Source organism: Mchenga conophoros, linkage group LG4, assembly GCF_057382185.1.
Source record: "Mchenga conophoros isolate Kocher_MC1m ecotype Shallow Benthic linkage group LG4, M_conophoros_male_GT1.1, whole genome shotgun sequence".
In the NCBI taxonomy this organism is placed as follows: domain Eukaryota; kingdom Metazoa; phylum Chordata; class Actinopteri; order Cichliformes; family Cichlidae; genus Mchenga; species Mchenga conophoros.
In genome coordinates, this window is record NC_140529.1 from 18,794,783 (window position 1) to 18,814,555 (window position 19,773).

General features: G+C 41.0%; 1 protein-coding gene across 2 annotated transcripts in view; it reads left to right on the forward strand.

Annotated features, from left to right (window-relative positions):
* The window catches only part of atp2a1 (ATPase sarcoplasmic/endoplasmic reticulum Ca2+ transporting 1), a 20,018-nt gene extending 531 nt beyond the window's left edge, over positions 1-19,487 (forward strand). Inside the window, exons 3-26 of one of the 2 annotated variants that reach the window (XM_085270797.1) lie at positions 819-836; positions 1,276-1,358; positions 4,346-4,450; positions 6,563-6,701; positions 7,297-7,377; positions 7,468-7,553; positions 10,437-10,592; positions 10,723-10,864; positions 12,022-12,188; positions 12,278-12,366; positions 12,449-12,551; positions 12,643-12,774; positions 13,936-14,061; positions 14,185-14,403; positions 14,523-14,634; positions 14,729-14,952; positions 15,051-15,271; positions 15,383-15,585; positions 15,740-15,825; positions 15,994-16,127; positions 17,366-17,483; positions 17,701-17,818; positions 18,295-18,342; positions 19,194-19,487. In XM_085270797.1, coding sequence (XP_085126923.1) covers positions 819-836; positions 1,276-1,358; positions 4,346-4,450; positions 6,563-6,701; positions 7,297-7,377; positions 7,468-7,553; positions 10,437-10,592; positions 10,723-10,864; positions 12,022-12,188; positions 12,278-12,366; positions 12,449-12,551; positions 12,643-12,774; positions 13,936-14,061; positions 14,185-14,403; positions 14,523-14,634; positions 14,729-14,952; positions 15,051-15,271; positions 15,383-15,585; positions 15,740-15,825; positions 15,994-16,127; positions 17,366-17,483; positions 17,701-17,818; positions 18,295-18,299 — 2,867 coding nt within the window. In that variant the 3' untranslated portion in view covers positions 18,300-18,342; positions 19,194-19,487. The remainder of the gene's footprint in view (positions 1-818; positions 837-1,275; positions 1,359-4,345; positions 4,451-6,562; positions 6,702-7,296; positions 7,378-7,467; positions 7,554-10,436; positions 10,593-10,722; positions 10,865-12,021; positions 12,189-12,277; positions 12,367-12,448; positions 12,552-12,642; positions 12,775-13,935; positions 14,062-14,184; positions 14,404-14,522; positions 14,635-14,728; positions 14,953-15,050; positions 15,272-15,382; positions 15,586-15,739; positions 15,826-15,993; positions 16,128-17,365; positions 17,484-17,700; positions 17,819-18,294; positions 18,343-19,193) is intronic. The other variant, XM_085270796.1, reaches the window with a different exon arrangement.
* Positions 19,488-19,773: the final 286 nt, after the last annotated feature.

Sequence of the window (19,773 nt, forward strand, 5' to 3'; positions counted from 1 at the left end):
GAGGCGGCATACATACGGAGTACCTTGGAGGTTAACAAGATAAAATGGCAGGAGTAGAGACACTGAGGGAAATGGGAGGGGAAGGTGAAGGAGGACAAGTAGTGGCAGTGTCGGTTTCAAAGCTGTGTGTGACTTTGTGATGCTGGTCTAATTAAGGGAAACTATCCGACTGACACAAAGCAGGAGTTATGTTTGTGGAGCAGGTGCCTCAGGGTGTCAAGTTCCTGACAACTGCTACTGGTTTTAGTTTAGATTGAGGGTAATTTGTTTGTATTTTGAAACTGAGCGCACGAAAGTCCCTTTTTGACTCAAAGTCAAGATATTTACTTTTGTCTCAGCAGATGGAGTTCGCTGAGTTTTTACAGTCTCATTGAGCTTTATAAAGAAAGCATCAGAGGCCTTTTTTTCTTGCTTATCACAGCAGGGAAAGCATAGGCATGAATGTAACTGTACCCACATTACTGCTTGGCTTAAGGGTTCAAATAACAGGAACTGGAAAATCATGAATATTCCTACCTCTGCTTCACATTTAATTCACTGGGGGGAAAAAGTCCTACATTCAGTAAAATGAAGAGGAATCATGTTTTTTGAGAATGCATTTTGGAGTAAAGTGTTATTGTTTGTTGGAGCAGGGCCTCAGTTTGGTGAAGAAAGTGTAAATTGTGCAATGTAATGCTTCCTTTATACTGTGTATTTTGTACTTGATGGTTTTATGGTCAAATCGATTGACCTGGCTGCATGTTTCACTCTGCAAATATCAGAACGAATGTAGTAAGTGTTGTGCTTTACTAATGTTCTCTGTCTCTCATCACCAACAGAGCTGCCAGCAGAGGAAGGTGAGCCAACCCGAAACATTACACACCTGCATGCTTCCTTTAACATCCCAGCTGTTCCTTTCACTTCCTGTCATGACTGCTCCCTTGTGTGTGTGTTTATCACTTGTTACTGACTCCAGTCTAGCAATGATGTATATACACCACAGAAACTAATGGATTGTATCCACATCTGTTGTGCAATGAACTCAAACTAAAGCAGCAACAGTCTTTGCTGCTGGGTTTGGAGCAGCCCAAAGTGGTGGGAGGATATTAAAACAAAGAGTCAGCCATCATTAATCAAATATGTGTTTTCACCTAAATCACAGTCACTGCCTTTTCCATTTAATCCGGTTTGTTTATCAGACTTACATGTATAATAACAGGAATTCTTAACACTGTATCAACATTGAATTTGATTTAATAGATGGGCTATGTCTATTTATTTGAATGTGTTTATCAGGCAAAAGTATCTGGGAGTTGGTGGTGGAGCAGTTCGAGGACCTGTTGGTCAGAATCCTTCTACTGGCAGCCTGCATCTCTTTTGTGAGTTTCATGATGCAACCCCCTGTGCGACCATCCATTTATCCAATGCAAAGCACCTACTTATGTAATATTCATGAAGTGTTCAATGCAAGGAGCTTGCACAAGTTCAAAAATCATTCTTTATTATCTTGTAGTGAAAAGATGTATTTTTCTATTTGTGCAGAGGTGCCCCTTCCATCCCTGTCTTACATTTACTAACACCAGATCCATTCAAAAGGAAATGGACAAAGCAGAGGAAGACTAGCTAACACAATGAATTAATGAACAGGATATATTCTCAGCAGTACTTGTAAAAGTTGTGTTTGTAATTTCAGTGATGGACACCACATGTAGTAGATTCTCTAATCTCTTCCTATACTTCAGACACCATGTGTTTAATTAGTTTTCTTTTCACTCTTTTGCATAATTTTCCAATTTGCCTCAAAATATGAAAATTTTCTCCCAGGAATTCAAGTTTTAGATATCTGGCAGATCACGTGTTTGATGGGTTATTTAGCATTAAGCTGAGGTTGAGCAGTTAGAAAGTCTAGTTAGCATTCGTTGTCCTACAGCAGCAGTAGTCAGTGTTGAGTTGTGTTACAACGCTCTGCAGTTCCCAGAAGCCGAACACTAAAAGTCCAAGAGTGTCCGTTTGGTGCTCACACCTGAGAAGGCCTGAAACATTCTTGAACTCTGCCAGATTTGTGGGCGTATTTCCTTTACACTGTGAGAAACAGAGTGTAGCAGTATAGCAATCCTTAGGGTACATTTTCTCTCGTTTACCAGTGCTGAATATATCCCAGAGTTATGTCAAGATGTTAACATTTTTTTGCAGCTAGAGCTAACCATGCTCATGTGGATGACTCCACCTCTAATTTAAACTTAAGAATATGTGGCAACTGAAGTCAAACACCCCTGTTTTGTTGCCTTTCAGGTCTTAATTTTATGTTACTGTTTATGAACGTCGTTCTTACATAATTGGGGGCTTGTCTGGGATCTGGGGCTGCATGTCTTTTGACTCTTTACCAAACACACACACACACTTCAGCTGACAAAACATCATTCGTATCATCACGTTATTAGATTACCTTTAGTGCCATTCTCACTGACACGAAGAATCCCTCTCCCCTCCTTGTTGCTCTCGCCAGTGCAGCTTTATGAAGGCGACTAGGTTCTTCACATTGTTTTAATCTTCGATTGCTCCCCTCAGGGCTCCCTCTACAGCTGTCACTATAGCCTTAGAAGGCCTGACATGCTGCGTGTGAAATAGCGAGAGAACAAGAGAAAGACGAAAAGAGAGTGGCAGTGCATGTGCATGGCAGGACCTTTATTTTAAGAAAGTCTCAAGCCAGGACGAGAAACTATATCCTTAGACAAAGGTCAGGGATGGAAGGAACGAGGGATTGCTTGCAGCAGGAGAGAGTGAGAGACAGAGACGAGGGCGGGGGGCTGGGGATTGGATTGCACAATGGCATTGTCTGTTACAATGACAAATGAGCGCAATAGATTCAGAGTCATATATGGTTTCTAAAAGAGAGAACACTAAATACTGCAAATACATGGTCATCCTATTCATACACACAGGAATGCTTGACCACTGCAAGGTGTTGACAGGCCCTGACGCTCAGTCTGGAGATCGATTGTGTCTTTGAAGAGAAGCACAGTGAAGACAGACTGGAGAGAGCAAGCAATCAAGCCTACTTTAAAAAAAAAAGGGGGGGGGGGGGTGAGAAAACATGTGAGCTGAAAAGCAGGCGAATGGAAAACAAGGAAGACTGTGATGCTAAGCTAAATGCTAAATGCTACAAAGGAAGGATGGGAGGGCTTTACTCTTTTCTCTCCGCTTGGGTCCGTGCTCCGGTGGCCTGCAACTAATCTGTGTCAGTGTCAACACGAGGCCTTTCCGAAACACACCAGCATCAGTAACGTGTAGCTCCCGCTCACAGGGGCGCACACGTGCGCGAATATAGGTTTAGAAGAGTCACATGTGGAGAACTTCACACATAGGATAGCGTACGGCGCAACAGTGACAAAGAATAATGTCATTTGATCCTACAGCGGTGCAGAAATAGCTCCGAGCCGTGACAAATATATGTTTATGTTTATGCTACTCAGCAGTAAAAGATAATACTCTCACCCTGAGCGACAGGTGCACAACAAACGTAAAGACACTTCTGTATCACGGGCTTAGCGATAGTAACAATGTATCATTTTAACTCGAGAGGAAAGTGTCGGCGTGATGAACGGGCACCTCTGTAAAAGAAAAAGAAAACTGTCTTAGAGTTTGTTTGTTTTTTACAGATATTGTATATTTTTGGTAACACATTATAATGTGGCCAATGATTAAGCATGTAATTCCCTTGTAATTAAATATTTCCTTAGAAATTGCAGTATAATTATACTGACCTACAAATGAGAGGCACACTAAAAATGGGGGTTAAAAAGTCAGGTTATTGCAAATTATTATGGTGATAGTAACTTTAAGTCATGTATAAGTAATTTTTAGTAGTACCTACGTTGTGGGGAGAAATTATACTGTTTTTTGGAATTAATTCACTTCCCCATCTTACATTGTAAGTACACTGTATTTGTTGTGGCGTGGGCCATATAATGAAGTAGGTTAATTGTCCCATGTATTTTGCAAAAAAGGGAGATACTTCTTTCCTGTACACTCCTTTAAAATTTATGTTTGAACAGTGATTGAGAAAGAAAAAAAATAGATTCAATTAACTAATTTATTAAGTACAAATGCTAAATATTTGTTGTAATTTAAGGGTCAATTATGAGAGTTTACTATTCTGCCATTGTGATCCCTGGATTTTGAGCGTAAGATCTGCTAGTCAACTGTTCCTCAAGGAAATTTTAGGGATTTTTTGTTTTTTTAGAAATAAAGTTTCATCATAATTAGAATTTTAAGGGTTTCATTTTGACAACTTCAGTGTCTCATCATCTAATTTTAAACAACAACTCCTTCAACTTTGGACTCTGTCTGTGTGTGACTGTCTCAGGTGCTGGCTTGGTTTGAGGAAGGAGAAGAAACTGTGACTGCTTTTGTCGAGCCCTTTGTCATCCTCCTCATCCTCATCGCGAATGCTGTTGTTGGAGTGTGGCAGGTCAGTGAGCGCGCATAAATACACACACACACACACACACACACACACACACACACACACACACACACACACACACACACACATATTCAGAAACAACTGCAATCCCAAGGCCACATACCTGCTCCTGAATACTGTCTTTTGCCCACATACACACACCTAAATAGACTCTTATACTTAGAAACAGTCACGCCCGATAAATCACGCACATCGGCGGCCTGCTCAGGCCTTGTGTCCTTTACAGAGAGCACACACACTCCTTAGATCTCAAAGATCAAGCAAAGCCAGAAAGAGAGGCATGACGTAAACAGGAGGTGAAAAGGTGAAAGGTTAAGCCAACAGGGCGCGTGGAGGGAGGCCACGGACCGGGTCCCGTTCCTGCTTCGAAGGGCCAAACTGCTGCGTTACAATCCACACTTTGCAATCCTCAGTAAAAATACAGAGGGACGATCACGTTACCGCAGGCTTGCGTTTTGTGCGTGTGTGGTTGAGAGGTTCATATCAACCCTGCGGCAGTCATTTGGAAACTATGCACAAGGATTCACACATGGGGGATGAGGAGGAGAATGGAGAGAGGGAGGGCAGCTGGCATAAGTTGGGCTTTACACTTTGAGGCAGTCGGGGGCAACCTTGGAAGAAACCACAGCCTGACATCAGGCTGTCTGACTTCTCTGCGCCGTCTGCTTTTACTGGGAAATAATTCAACATGACGAACAAGAAACGACTTCGAAAAGCTCACAGTCGTTTCTTGTTCGTCATGTTGAATTTAAGGACTTCAACCTGCTGCAGCACAAGTCCTGCAAAATTATGGTTGCACAACCTCTCTTTAAATTTGATTATTTAAGCTGATGGACTTTAATAAAATACAAACATCAGGAAAACCTCATGATAATGGACAACAATGCCTTCAACCATCAATCAGTCACTGGTATCAGCAACCTTATCCCTCATTACTAATGCCAGTGCCTGATGATTATCTGCCACAGCAACTTTGGGTGCTCAAAAAAACTATGAAAAAAAGGCTAAAAGCGCTTGTTTTTATTAGTATGTTGTCCTAGAATAAAACAAAATCTGTGCATTCTGCCCTCAAACATTACAACATATAGTGACATTCATTAATATTTATTATGGCTCAGTGGTGCAGTAGTTAGCACTGTAACCTCATACCAAAAGGTTTTGGGATTTGAATTCACTGACGCCTGTGTGAGTTTCTTTTAATAACAGGCACAGGAAACAGGAAAACCAGGGCTGAAAATGTGGGACTACAACAAAGGCAACAAAGACAACTTTTGCTTTAGGAATGTACATAAAATCAAACACATACAGAAAATACAGGATATTTTTTTAATTCATTCACTTATTTTTACCCAACTTTAGAGCTACCTCTCATTTATATTTTGCTTCTAAGATGCCAGACTTTCTTAAAATGTTTTAAAGCAACAGTTCTCTGTGCTTTCGAAGGTCTTTTAATTTTTTTCTTTGAAATTTATTTTGCTTTTACAATAATTTTCAGTCCTGTCCTTGTACGTGACCATTTTCAGGGATGATTTTTTTTTATTTTGTTATGCACCTACCTCAAGAGGTGAACCAATTTTTAACTGTCACTTTGTTACTAGCAGCCCGACACATCACACATCATACGGTCCCGTTTCTTAAGTTTTATCTGTAAAAAATATGATAACGCAGTTTCAATGGCATAAAATAGTATTTTTGTACCAACAAGGTGATGTGGACACATGCACACCAAGCTCTTCTTTGACTAAATAACTCCACAATTTCCCATTCTGGACACATTATCTAACGCACACCCAAACACTTACCCTGTTTCATTCATGCATTGGGGCAACTTGCCAAGGACACTTTGCCTGAAGACTTTGTTAAGCTTTTTTTTGTTATCCTATCAAAATATATTATATTTAAATACATTTCTATTCAGGTCATTTAAAAAAAATGTACTGAGCATCTTTTTAAAATAATGATCTTTTGATTAAAGCCTTTTTATCTATCTAAAAACTGACCTTTAACATGTCACATGTGACAACTATCATGCAAAGGACTCGAACATCAAGGAGCCGGAATGATTATGTGTTTGCTCTGTGTGCACGTTTGAAACAGGAGCGCAATGCAGAGAGCGCCATCGAGGCCCTGAAGGAGTACGAGCCTGAAATGGGGAAAGTTTATAGGGCAGACAGGAAGAGCGTGCAGAGAATCAAGGCCAGGGAGATCGTTCCTGGTGATGTAGTGGAGGTCTCTGGTAAGCTTTATCTGCTGCATTTATTCAAAGCCCATCTAGCCACTGAAAATCCATAAATGTGATCAGAATTAAGATGAGATTAACTCCCCAAAGCAGTCTACACATAAGCTTGTTCTAGTCGAATTCCAAAACCTTGTCTGTAATGTGTCATTTAAATTCAAGTGTTTGAAATCTGAACTTCTCAACTTTGCAAGTGTGTGAATACAAGACTGTCCTTCAAAATCAACATGGCCCCTTATAAGGCAGTGACAGAGAAAAAGGAGTTGGGGGGTGAGTGAAGGAATAAGCTTGAGTATAAGCACTCACTCCTCTGTCTCTCCCCTCTGTTTGCTGTACACCTGTTCTTTTCATTTCATGATCTTCCCAAGGTCTCCCTCTCCCTCTGACTCTTACTGTGGTATCGGTTTTCAACAACAACACTATCCATCCAGAGTGCTAAAACCAGCCCCCCTTCCTCCCCACCTCCTCCAGCCAGCTGTAACACTGCAGTCAGATTGTCTTTGCACTGTAATACTGCCAAACCAATAAATCACTAAAGAAACAAATGTTAATGAAGGGCCTGCTTTTGTGTATGTGTTTGTTACGTGAACACTAGTTGGTGACAAAGTGCCAGCTGATATCAGGATCATCTCCATCAAATCTACAACCCTGCGTGTGGACCAGTCCATTCTTACTGGTATGTGTTTTGTCGCAGACAAAGAATAAATAAATAAATTAATTAATTTTTCTAATTTCCGTCGCCTTCCCTGACCGCTCATCTCTGCAGGTGAGTCTGTCAGCGTGATCAAGCACACAGATCCAGTTCCAGACCCCCGAGCCGTCAACCAGGACAAGAAGAACATGTTGTTCTCTGTGAGTCTTTTTCCTGCTTTCTCCTCTGCTTGACCTTTATATTTCCATCGGGCGTCTCAAAACCCACCTGCTGACTGATTTAACTTCCAATTCGACCTCATTATTCCATGAAAATAACCATTACAGCAGACATTTTGCATGTCATTGTTGGGAAAACCATAGGTGTAATGATGAGAAATTTTGGACGTCATTTTGGATGTCAGCACAGGTGGCACTTCATTATCACCGTCATGCTGACTTCGTGATCTGTGCTGCTTAAAAGTATTAAGCAATTAACTCTTACTTAGTGAGCCAGTTCTGACATTTCAGAATAAAAAAAAGAACCTACGTAATTAAATTAATTGCTGATTCAGTTAATTCAACACCTGCAGGGGTCTTGATACTGAGTCTGCATCAAAAACTGTCCCAAACTTAAGGTAATTTCCAATCACTGTCTATTGCTCTATCATAAATGGAAGATAAACATTTTCTTTAGATTTTCTTTTTGTAAAGATGTTATTTTATTACATCACTACAGTAGCATTAGATCCTTTATTCACTAACATGGTTCATGACTATAAGTGACAGAAACTGATACACTGCTATACTTTAGCTAACACACTTTACCAGAGACTATATTTAACAATTGTACAAATACAGCCATTGTAGAAAATACCAAGCTAATATCAGTCTGGTAGCATGCTGGCTATATATAAAAAATGGACATAGTCACTTGAGTCCACTCTAGAAACTGAGCAACTCCTGGCCGCTAAGGAAAATGTGTAGGTTGAGGCCAGTTGCCTTGAAATTGATTGTTAATCCTTTAAAGCCTGAACCCTGAAATAATTGTCAGAAAATTCAAATTTCCAGCACAACTGAGTGTTTATTTAACTTTGTGGCAATTTTTTTAAATGCAATATTAATTTGTATATATTAATTTTAACCTCCTAAGACCCAAACTCTTCCACGACATGCATTTTTAATTTCTCTTTGATATTTGGGCATATTGGGGCCTGACGAATGTAATAACAAAGAATTATCCCTTTTTTTTTTACCTTATTTTTGTTTTTAAGAATAATAAGAGCTACATATGAGGATATCATTTCAAATTTTGATAGAACAGTAGCAGTATAATGTCCTCGTAAGTGAATATCAGGCCCATGTAGAACAAAATTAAGTATTTTAGTCTAAATAACCCAAAATGTGATGTCCACATATGCGGACGCCAGGTCCTAGGAGGTTAATTTGCGTAATATTTGCTACATCAAAACATATTGTTTGCATTTTGTTACTTTGAAAGGTATTGTGCAATGTATTTTGATTTTTTGATGGGGAAAAAGTATAGAAAAGTCACAAAAACCCATTGGTGAAAACTGGTCAGAGAATACTCCATACAAAACTTCCTTGTAACTTCCTTCCCTTCTTGGTCACTAGCAGATTTCTACAGAGGCTCATAGTTTGCACTGACTTTACTCTGAGCGGCAGTGAAACTGAAAAGTGTAACACAAATTAGAAGTGGAGACCATTTGCTTTCAGTGTAAAAGTTGCGCCTTTTCAAAAAATGTTGGCTGCAGCACTGAGGTACAACATTTACTTTGAATGCAGATAGTCCGATTTGCATTGCAGTTTCTCAAGTTTCACTACCGTTCAGCTAGTTAGCAAGTGTTTGCAGACAAGTTGGTGTCTTCCATGCAAACTACAAGTAATCACTGCAATCTGCTCGCAACCATAATCCTAGCAATCACTGGGGAAATACATATTTTTCCTTCATAGCCAGTGGTTGTATCAAAAATTATATGTAGAACATCAATCAAAAAACATGTGCAGGTTTGTTAATTGCTGTCATGAAGCTTCTATAGATATCTATCTACCGATATTGGATGTACTCTCATCTATAAGAGACTGTAGAACCAATAAATACACATTGCTACAGTGTACTGCAGGGGTGGGCAACTCCAGGCCTCGAGGGCCCTGCAGGTTTTAGACGTGTCCTTGAACCAACACAGCTGATTTAAATGGCTAAATTAGCTCCTCAACATGTCCTGAAGTTCTCCAGAGGCCTGGTAACGAACTAATCATGTGATTCATGTGTTGACTCAAGGTGAGATCTAAAACCTGCAGGACACCGGACCTTGAGGCCTGGAATTGCCCACCCCTGGTGTACTGCTAGCTTGTTTAGCAACATGGATATGGTAATCATTTTCAGAATTATTTGGATGCTAGTTTTACAAACTGAAAAAAAAACCCCACAAAAATAAAAATAAAAGTAAAAGTAAATTTAGTTACCAGAAAAGCTGGACACTCTGCTGAATATCTGGTAAACTAAATGCAGAATAACAAAGGGTTATTGAGTGGGGAACAAAGAACATAGCCTGCGTAGTTGTCTATTTTATTATGAATGGGACCGTACTTTTCTTTGCTACATTATACTGAACAAGCAACCCGCAGATTGAGACCATTAACTCATCAAGAAAATGTTAACAAAGGTCACCAATCAAGTGAGCAGCAGCGCCGTTTTCTCATAGTAGTCCCCCTAGGTTTAAGGCATTTCTGCATTAGCATTAGCATTAGCAATTATATGGTATTGTTTATATATTCACCAACTGATTGTGTTAAGATAAGTACCCTTTGTAATTAACACTACACAAAATTCATTTTAGGTTGTTAAAAAAATCATTTGCACTTTTGAAGTTATTAATAAACCAAATTATAATAAAGAATAAATATTTGACCTCATGATGAGGATGAGTAGTGTCAAAACAAAATGTTACCACACTCATTATGTTTAACCCTTCAGTCATCACTTCTGAGTTCACTGGCAGCCTCATAGTTGTGTATTTCAGGTCCAGATTTTCCATCCATCTTTCCAGTAGTCATGTCACTCTCTTTCGAATCTCTGTTCAGGGCACCAACATTGCTGCCGGTAAAGCCATTGGTATTGCTGTTGCGACTGGTGTCTCTACCGAGATCGGCAAGATTCGCGACCAGATGGCTGCCACCGAGCAGGAGAAGACCCCTCTGCAGCAGAAACTGGACGAGTTTGGAGAGCAGCTCTCAAAGGTGGGTGAGACGGGCAGTGTCTGCAACAGTTAATTTCATGTCATGTCTTAAACATTTTAATATTGCTGGCTTGAGACTGAAAATTACAACTAATGTCATACACGTCCCCCTATTGCTGCTTGTCCTGCAGGTCATCTCCCTGATTTGTGTGGCCGTGTGGATAATCAACATCGGTCATTTCAATGACCCCGTCCATGGAGGCTCCTGGATCCGCGGCGCTATCTATTATTTCAAGATTGCTGTGGCTTTGGCTGTGGCTGCTATTCCTGAAGGTAAGCCCCCGGGATTAACTTCTATTTGATTGCTCAACCACATGAAACATTCACGTCCTGTAGCTCATCTGCGATGCTGCTTCCAGTCTGTTCAAAAGTGTTTTTGTTAAGTAATCTTTTTTGCATGTGAAAAGGAATAAATAAGACACCTTCATTCATGTTCTTCTTATTAAGACGTCGTAACGTATGTATGTATCAGTATGTATTAGTTTTCAGAGCAAGTTTGCTCATTTCAGTTCAGTTTTTATTGTATGGAAATTTCCAAATTACCAACCCTTTAAAGTCCAGTGCGTTGTTCAATCTTAATGGTTGGAAATAGGACCCTGAATCAGACACTAACAACCTTCCAAATAAAGCTGCCTTGGCTATTGCCGGTTCTTGCCACTCCCTATCCAGCAGACAGTGCAGAAGGCTTTGGAGACTCTCCATGAGCCTCTTAAGCTGAGTTTTCAAAGTTAAGGACCAGATTAGAACTGACAGAAACAGGTGTATTCCTCAGAAAGCAGCTGATGACCAGTACATCTCTGATTTGCACACTAGTTTTATTAAACTGCAAATAAAAATGTGAGATTAAAGTTTGTGTAGACAAAACCTCCTTGAATTCAGCTCTTAGTAAAACATTTGAACTTTCATATACCATCTTCTTTGTGAGGCAAGAACATTCTCATTTTGATGATGGGGACATTCTCCCCATCAGTCAGCTGTAAATTGTGCCAAAGTTAACTGGAGAGCACAACCTGATGATGCCAAAAGAACAACATAATATGCACACATAGATGCTGCGATAATGTCACTAAACTGGACAATCTCCAGACCTTGACCACACCATTGTTTTTGCCAAGAATGTGAACACAGATCACCCTCCATGTGCCGGAGTGCTGAATGACTCATACCAGCCCTTCCCTTAGGAGTAGCATTGGAGAGCACAGTATTCTGGATGCGGTCCAGCTGATGTGTTAAGGGCTGTGCAGGGACCCCCACTGTTGTCACCCTGCCAAGTGGCAGAATCCCTGAAGTCCAGCTGTTTTTTAATCCAACATTTGTCCTCATCTCTAAAGTTCAATCAAGTTTTGTCCAGCATTCAACTCGTTCTTGTTTTAAAGCAGCTCAATTTGTTCAGGGCTTCTCTGATTAAGCTCTCCCACTTCTCGTCACAGGCCTGCCTGCTGTCATCACCACTTGCCTTGCGCTGGGGACACGTCGTATGGCCAAGAAGAACGCCATCGTCAGAAGCCTGCCTTCTGTGGAGACCCTGGGCTGCACCTCGGTCATCTGCTCCGATAAGACCGGCACCCTCACCACCAACCAGATGTGTGTGACCAAGGTGGGTACACACAAATAAGCCTTCGCACGTTTGCATTCAAATAAAAGGAGATCTGATAAAATGTCGTTTTTTGCCATGTTTCCACGCAGATGTTCGTCATCGATAAAGTTGAAGGCGACAGCGTTTCCCTCTGTCAGTTTGACATTTCGGGCTCAAAGTACACCCCAGAGGGAGACGTGTAAGAGACAGAATCAGCACGCGACTGCCATAAACGGCCTAAAAACCAAACAAAACTAACGAGTTGTGTCTCTTTTGACCAGAACAAAGAATGGTGCGTTCGTGAAGTGCGGACAGTATGACGGATTGGTTGAGCTGGCAACTATTTGCGCACTGTGCAATGATTCTTCTCTGGACTACAACGAGGTCTGTGGAGGAGGAGTTTATGCTTCCGCTGAACAGCCTTATTACAATGCACTTAGCAATTTTTAATGAACTCCTTGTCTCGTTGATGCAGTCCAAGGGCATTTATGAGAAGGTGGGTGAGGCCACTGAGACGGCCCTGTGCTGTTTGGTGGAGAAGATGAATGTGTTCAACACTGAAGTGCGCAGCCTGTCCAAGGTGGAGAGGGCAAACGCTTGCTGTTCCGTAAGTCTGTCAAATATCTGATACAGTATGTAGCAAGTTACTCTTTATAGAGTCAGCCTACTAACCTACATGACATTTGCTTTAAAAGTAAAAAAAAGTGAGTCAATATTGAAATTAAATATATTGGTTTGCCATGTTGCAGCATGAAATATGAACACATAAATGAGCTAACAAGTTTCCCATATCAACTTAAAGTATGATGATGTCTGGGCCTTAGCAGGATAATAAAAATTCAGCCAAAATGCAGAAGCAGTATGTGAATAACTAAGCATACCCTTACTGCTTCCATGGGAATCAAGATGGTCAGGGACAGCCAGGTGCTGCTAATCAAATGCACCTGATTAACTGATCATCAGGAAATGTGAGCACCTCTTTAAAAGCAGCAGTTTTGGCAGTTTTGGAGCATTGAGGCGTGTCTTTACAAATTTTCAAGTAGGAAACACATCGGCAATGATCTTGAGAATAGTGGATTTGGACTTCTGGAACAATGTCCTCTGAACATATGAGACCACTGTGGAGAAGTCTGGCTGTAATGCACAGCATCACATCTGCTGAAAACTAAACACAGCATATCAGCTCAAAGACCTCAAACCAACTGTCAGTACCATGGTGGAGGAGTTATGATTTTGGCTCATTTTGCAGGCATAGCACCTGGGCACCTCGTAGTCACTGAGTTGACCATGAACTTTCTGTGTACCAAAGTATTCTAAAGTCAAATGTCACAGCTAAAGATTGACTGGGATGTGCAACGGGACAATGACCTCAAGCACTGCAGCAAATCAACAAGAGAAAGACTTAAAGAGAACAGAATCAAGGTGTTACAGTTATCTATTCGAAGTCCAGACCTCAAAAAGGATAAAAGAGTACCCACAGTTATTTTTGGCTTAGGTTTTATTATAATGACACTACGTAAAAGTGACACAGATAATGACACTAAGCGCTGTGTCGTTTTTCATCTGACTTTGAGCTTAAATCATTTTAGGATTGGGACCAGTTAACTTTTTATTATATTCTGATACATAAAAGCTCCCAGATAGCCAAAAAAAAAGAAAAAAAGCAACAACTGTATGGCAGGTGCAATATTTAAAATGTTTATGTGTAATATGCAGGGCCTGGTTTGAGGTTTCTCCAGTTCACCTTCCTCCCTTCACTTTCTGACAGGTTATCAAGCATCTGATGAGAAAGGAGTTCACCCTGGAGTTCTCCAGAGACAGAAAGTCTATGTCAGTCTACTGCTGTCCTGCTAAGTCGGCCAAAGCACCTGTGGGAAACAAGATGTTTGTCAAAGTGAGCGTGGAACATCCGCCAAAGATGAAAATAATACTTGAAAAAGTTGTTCTGAAAAAGCTCCAAAAGAGACAATTTGATGTTTAAGAATCACAAACGAATGATTGCATTTCCTGTCTTCAGGGTGCTCCAGAGGGAGTTATTGACCGCTGCACTTATGTTCGTGTGGGTACTAACCGTGTACCGCTGACTGGCCCGGTGAAAGACCACATCATGTCAGTCATCAAGGAATGGGGCACCGGACGCGACACCCTCCGCTGTTTGGCCCTGGCCACATGTGACACACCTCTGAGGAAGGAGGAGATGAACTTGGAGGACTCAACAAAGTTTGCAGACTACGAGGTTGGAGAGTGAAAACAAAAACATGAAGTCACTGTAGTCCCTAATGGAAGACTTGAGCATTTCATTTCTTGCTCAGCTGTAGCTCAGACATAGCTCAAACCTTTCTTTCTTATCCCCAGACGGACCTGACCTTTGTTGGCTGCGTTGGTATGCTTGACCCTCCTCGGAAAGAAGTCATGAGCTCCATTGAGTTGTGCAGGGCCGCCGGTATCCGTGTCATCATGATCACTGGTCAGTATACATATCAGATGCAGATCAGCAGTCTAATTTTAAAAGAAATCGAGCAAAGATTGACCTTTTCTGTCCCCCAACCCGACCACTCCAGGTGACAACAAAGGTACGGCTGTGGCCATCTGCCGCCGCATTGGCATCTTCACTGAGGATGAGGATGTCACAGGCAAGGCCTTCACCGGCCGTGAGTTTGATGACCTCGCTCCATATGACCAGAAGAAGGCCGTTCGAAAGGCTTGCTGCTTCGCCAGAGTTGAACCAGCACACAAGTCTAAGATTGTGGAGTTCCTACAAGGCTTTGATGAGATTACAGCCATGGTGAGGAGAAAAGAAATGAACCTTTGATGAGTTTATTGTGCTTGATGTGACAGGTTAAATATGCTGTTCCTCCCATTTCACCTCGACCCATCACCCAGACTGGTGATGGAGTGAACGATGCCCCCGCCTTGAAGAAGGCGGAGATTGGCATCGCCATGGGCTCTGGCACTGCCGTTGCCAAGTCTGCCTCTGAGATGGTCCTGGCTGACGACAACTTCTCTTCCATTGTGTCTGCTGTTGAGGAGGGCAGAGCCATTTACAACAACATGAAGCAGTTCATCCGCTACCTCATCTCCTCGAATGTGGGCGAGGTCGTCTGGTGAGCACATTGCGCTTCACTTAACTGACACTTAAGTTCAACGTGAGTTCTTGTCCTGCATAAGAAAGAACTTAAAACTAGGCTTGACTTCTGTTTTTTTCACCTCTTCAGTATCTTCCTGACTGCTGCACTCGGTCTTCCTGAGGCTCTGATCCCCGTCCAGCTTCTTTGGGTCAACCTCGTGACTGACGGTCTGCCTGCCACCGCACTGGGCTTCAACCCGCCTGACCTGGACATCATGGGCAAACCCCCCCGCTCCCCCAAAGAGCCCCTCATCTCTGGCTGGCTCTTCTTTAGATATCTGGCCATTGGAGGTACATACTGATACTGCAGACACGACCAGCAGCTTCCTTCAGTAGAGTTTTTCAAGGATTTATCGCAACATGGCATAACACACCAATCATCTTCAAGACTTTAAATGTAGACTCATAGTTTTCATGGGCATATGTTTTGTAATACTTCTTCCAGGCTATGTTGGAGCTGCAACAGTGGCAGCAGCTGCCTGGTGGTTCTTGTACAGTGATGATGGTCCAATGGTCACCTTCCACCAGCTGGTTAGTATCAAATCATCTTATTTGAGAACTTTTCTTCTAAAATACTCCTGAGACTCCTCGTGTAAAATTTCAAACTTTTCAAACATAAAGAACCATCTCAGCCTCTTTCAAAAGTGCTGCTGAAATAAATTTAAAAAAAGGCAATTTATGTTTGTTTCTCTCCATCAGTCTCACTTCATGCAGTGCAGTGAGGACAACGAAGACTTTGATGGTGTCCACTGTGAGGTATTTGAGTCTGCTCCACCAATGACCATGGCTCTGTCTGTACTGGTCACCATTGAGATGTGCAACGCTCTGAACAGGTTTGACTACACTGTGAACCCAAAAGGCATTGTGGGTGCATCGGATCCACCTGAAAACTATGATGTAGTCAAATGTGCCACCAGTTCATTAAATGTTTGGACATTTTGTAGTTTTGCCTTTGTAACCATAACAGTGGATTCCAAACCAAATAGTTTGGATGTTATTGAAGTGAAGATGTTCAGTTTTAATTCAAGCACAAAAATGTGGCATTAATTATTCATTCATCCAACAAGCAAAAGATCCCCGGTTCAATCCCAGGAGAAGATACAAATCCCTCAGAGGGTATCCGACGTAAAAATCTGACTGATCAAATAAGCTATAAGTTATCTGCTGTGGCAACCCCCTTGGAAATAAAGGCGCTTAAAAGTTTCTTCTTCTTCTTGAATTATATATAATCTCCTATTTACAGATGCTCAAAATTAAACTGACAAACTACCATCATTTTAAATGTCAGGATTGTTTGTTTGGGCTTAAACCCACTGTGGTGGTGCACAGATTATGTGCAAATTGATCCAAATGATAAAAACAGCGTGGCTATCCGAATAAGTTACGATAATTTATGGTAGCTGAGTAGTAGTGAGTGCCATTATCTACAAATAAAGAAAATTTATTATGAACCTTTTCCGGAGTGACCAGCCTACTAAAATTACTGCAAGAGTGAAATAATGACCCAGAACAACATCTAAAGAACTGCGGGAAAGGGAGTCCTGCAGTATTTATTCAGGTTATCTTTGTATAATATTAAAATTTGTTTGATGATCTGAAACATGTAACTGTAACAAATATTTAAAAAAAGACAGTGAGGTCAAATTAAATCTTCAGTCAACTCTTTTCCATTTTTAGTGTATATAAAAATATTTCCATCAGCTACTCTTAAAGGATTGAGCACTGACTAAACTGTCACGAACAGAGGTAAAATTCAAATGAGGTCCACTTTAAAAAGGAAAAATAGAAGCTGACGTTTTCATTTTGGAAAAGGTCCAATTTCGCTGCAGGCAACTGCAAGTGACAAATAAAGGCTTCATTCATTTTGACCTTTTCCAAACATGAAAGCTGTGTCGTAGCTCCCATAGTTATAATAAGGAGACAATGAAGCACTTTGCAAACACATTACTATGCAGTCACCTCCACACATACACTTTTTCATGCCCTTTTACATTTTCAGTCTGCATTAACGTACCCCATCCGCTCTGCCTTCCTCCTATCCTCCCCCACGTCCCTGCTCCCTCTACACCAGCTTGTCTGAGAACCAGTCTCTGGTGCGCATGCCCCCCTGGAGCAACGTCTGGTTGGTGGCTGCCATGAGCCTCTCCATGTCCCTTCACTTCATGATCATCTACATCGACCCTCTGCCCGTGAGTCTGGCCTCATGCAACACAGCACACATCTCCATTTATATCTCTACACACACATTTCCTCTCTCCCAGTTTCATTCCTTAAATGCTAGTTGCACATATAACTGAGAGAAACTACAGCACTGAAGAAGAAACACATGTATTTCAGGTTTGACAGATAAATAAGCTCCAGCTTAGTGGCGTTCAGTAGTTTTAACATGCCACTGCTGATTCACAGATGATCTTCAAGCTCACTCACTTGAACGTGGAGCAGTGGATGATCGTGCTGAAGCTTTCCATCCCAGTCATCCTTCTCGATGAGCTTCTTAAATTTGTGGCTCGCACATATCTGGACGGTAAGACCTGCTTGACAAACGCTGTTCCATTTTTCTGCCTCCTTTACACGCAGGGTAACAAATATTTGGAAATATTCATGATTCATGATCCAGGAAATGCCCAGTATTAGTCAGCTGTTTGTAATTTAAAAATGATCATGTTGCACATTAATTACTGCAGATCAGATTAAATCTATGAATGAAACATAAACTTGATGCTGCAACACACTGTAGCCAGAAACTGGGAATAGCTACATTCTCCTGTATTTTCCCTTTTTAATGAACAAAAGTGAAATTAGGAGGGATGGTTGCAGAATAATTTTCCTCCCAATTAAATGTATTTTAACATTTAACCTGTTCCCTCTTTTTTTTTTTTTTTTAATCCATGGCGATGTCTCCCACCCTTTTCCCTCTAATCTCTATTTCCTCTGATGACTTTTACCTAATCTTCCTCTCCTTGGATGCCCTTCTTCACTGTTCCCTTTCTGACAATCCAGCCTAAACCTCTTCCCCCCTCCTCCTCCATACCCCTGTAACAAAACAAGGTACTCCCCTCTGACTCCAGCTAAAGGTTTAAGCACGCTGCATCTTGCAAGACTTAAAAGACTTTCTGGACTAATGTCTGTGGACCCAGAGTGAAGCTGCATTTGCAATGAAATCAAATTTTAATGCATGATTTGTGTTTACAGCTGGAAGCTGTCGCTGCAAGCTAAACATATGGCTTTAAGTAGCTTTTAGATTAACACAAAAAAAAAATAGTAAAATCCAGGTTAGCACATGTGGCATGCTCTGACCGTGCATTCTCCTGCAATCAGAGTTTTTTGCATTTATGCTAAAAAGGTAAAGCATAATGCGAACATTAAAGCATTATACTGAATACTTCTCAGATCAGTCCTCGTTGTTGTGATTTTTAAAAAGAAAGGTTAGTTTTTGGTTATTGCTTACACACAAGCTAAAAAGCAAGTTGGATATTTGAGGAATAAAGCAATGCACTGTGAGAAAATTAAGTGCACATATGTGCAGCATCAGAGATCACAGGCAGACGGTTTGCGTGAGAAACAGTAATTCTGGCTCAATCCTATTTCATCTACACTCAAACTTAAACATAACTACGACAGCAATTTTCTTGCCCTTAAGCAGAAAAGACCCCGCTACAAGCTTTCCTTTAAAACCAGTAAATAGTCTCCATTAATCCACAGAATATATGTGCAAGAGTTAACTGCTGGATTTTAGTTTACTCCAGGAAACAAAGCAAATTGCCTTATTTCTCACAATGTCCAACTTTTGACCTCGAGCTAGCTTCAACCATTGGCCTTTTTTAAAAAACTTTAAATACACCCATTTATCCCCGATGCCTTTACATTATACCAAACAAGCCTTTGTTTGGTCCCTCCAGGCAAAGTCTAGAGGTGAAGAGAAGCGGAGAGTGGCTGAAGCAGAGAGGCACCGAGACACAGAGGATGGAGAGAAAGGCTGAGCGCTCCAACTGAATGAGAGCGTGCAACATGTCACTTGATCAAAAACCCCGAGTGGCACGAATACAAACATATAAGCCATCTGATGATACACCGAAAAAAAGCTGAAAACTATTTTTGTCTGTGTATGTACTGAAAATAATATATAGTGAAAGAATTATTAAAACTATTGTGTTGATTTTATTCTTAAAGAATAAAGATGTGTATTAAAGTAACCGTTAGTTTTCTGAATACCATCTTTTTTGAAATATTACTCTTAGTAGACGAGCAACACAAGATTATGGCTTTAAAGGGCTATTTCACCCATTTTGAGCAGACTTTGGATCATTACAAAAATACTCCCTCTATATTATTTACTGAGATCTGCCACTTCATTCCCCTGCAAAATATGCAGAATTCAGGTTCCACATGACTCCAATCCAGCCTAGAGCACAGCTTTGGAGAAGGTGAAAGACAGTGTGAATTCTGGACTTTTAACTGTATTTTCACAAGTTTTACAGC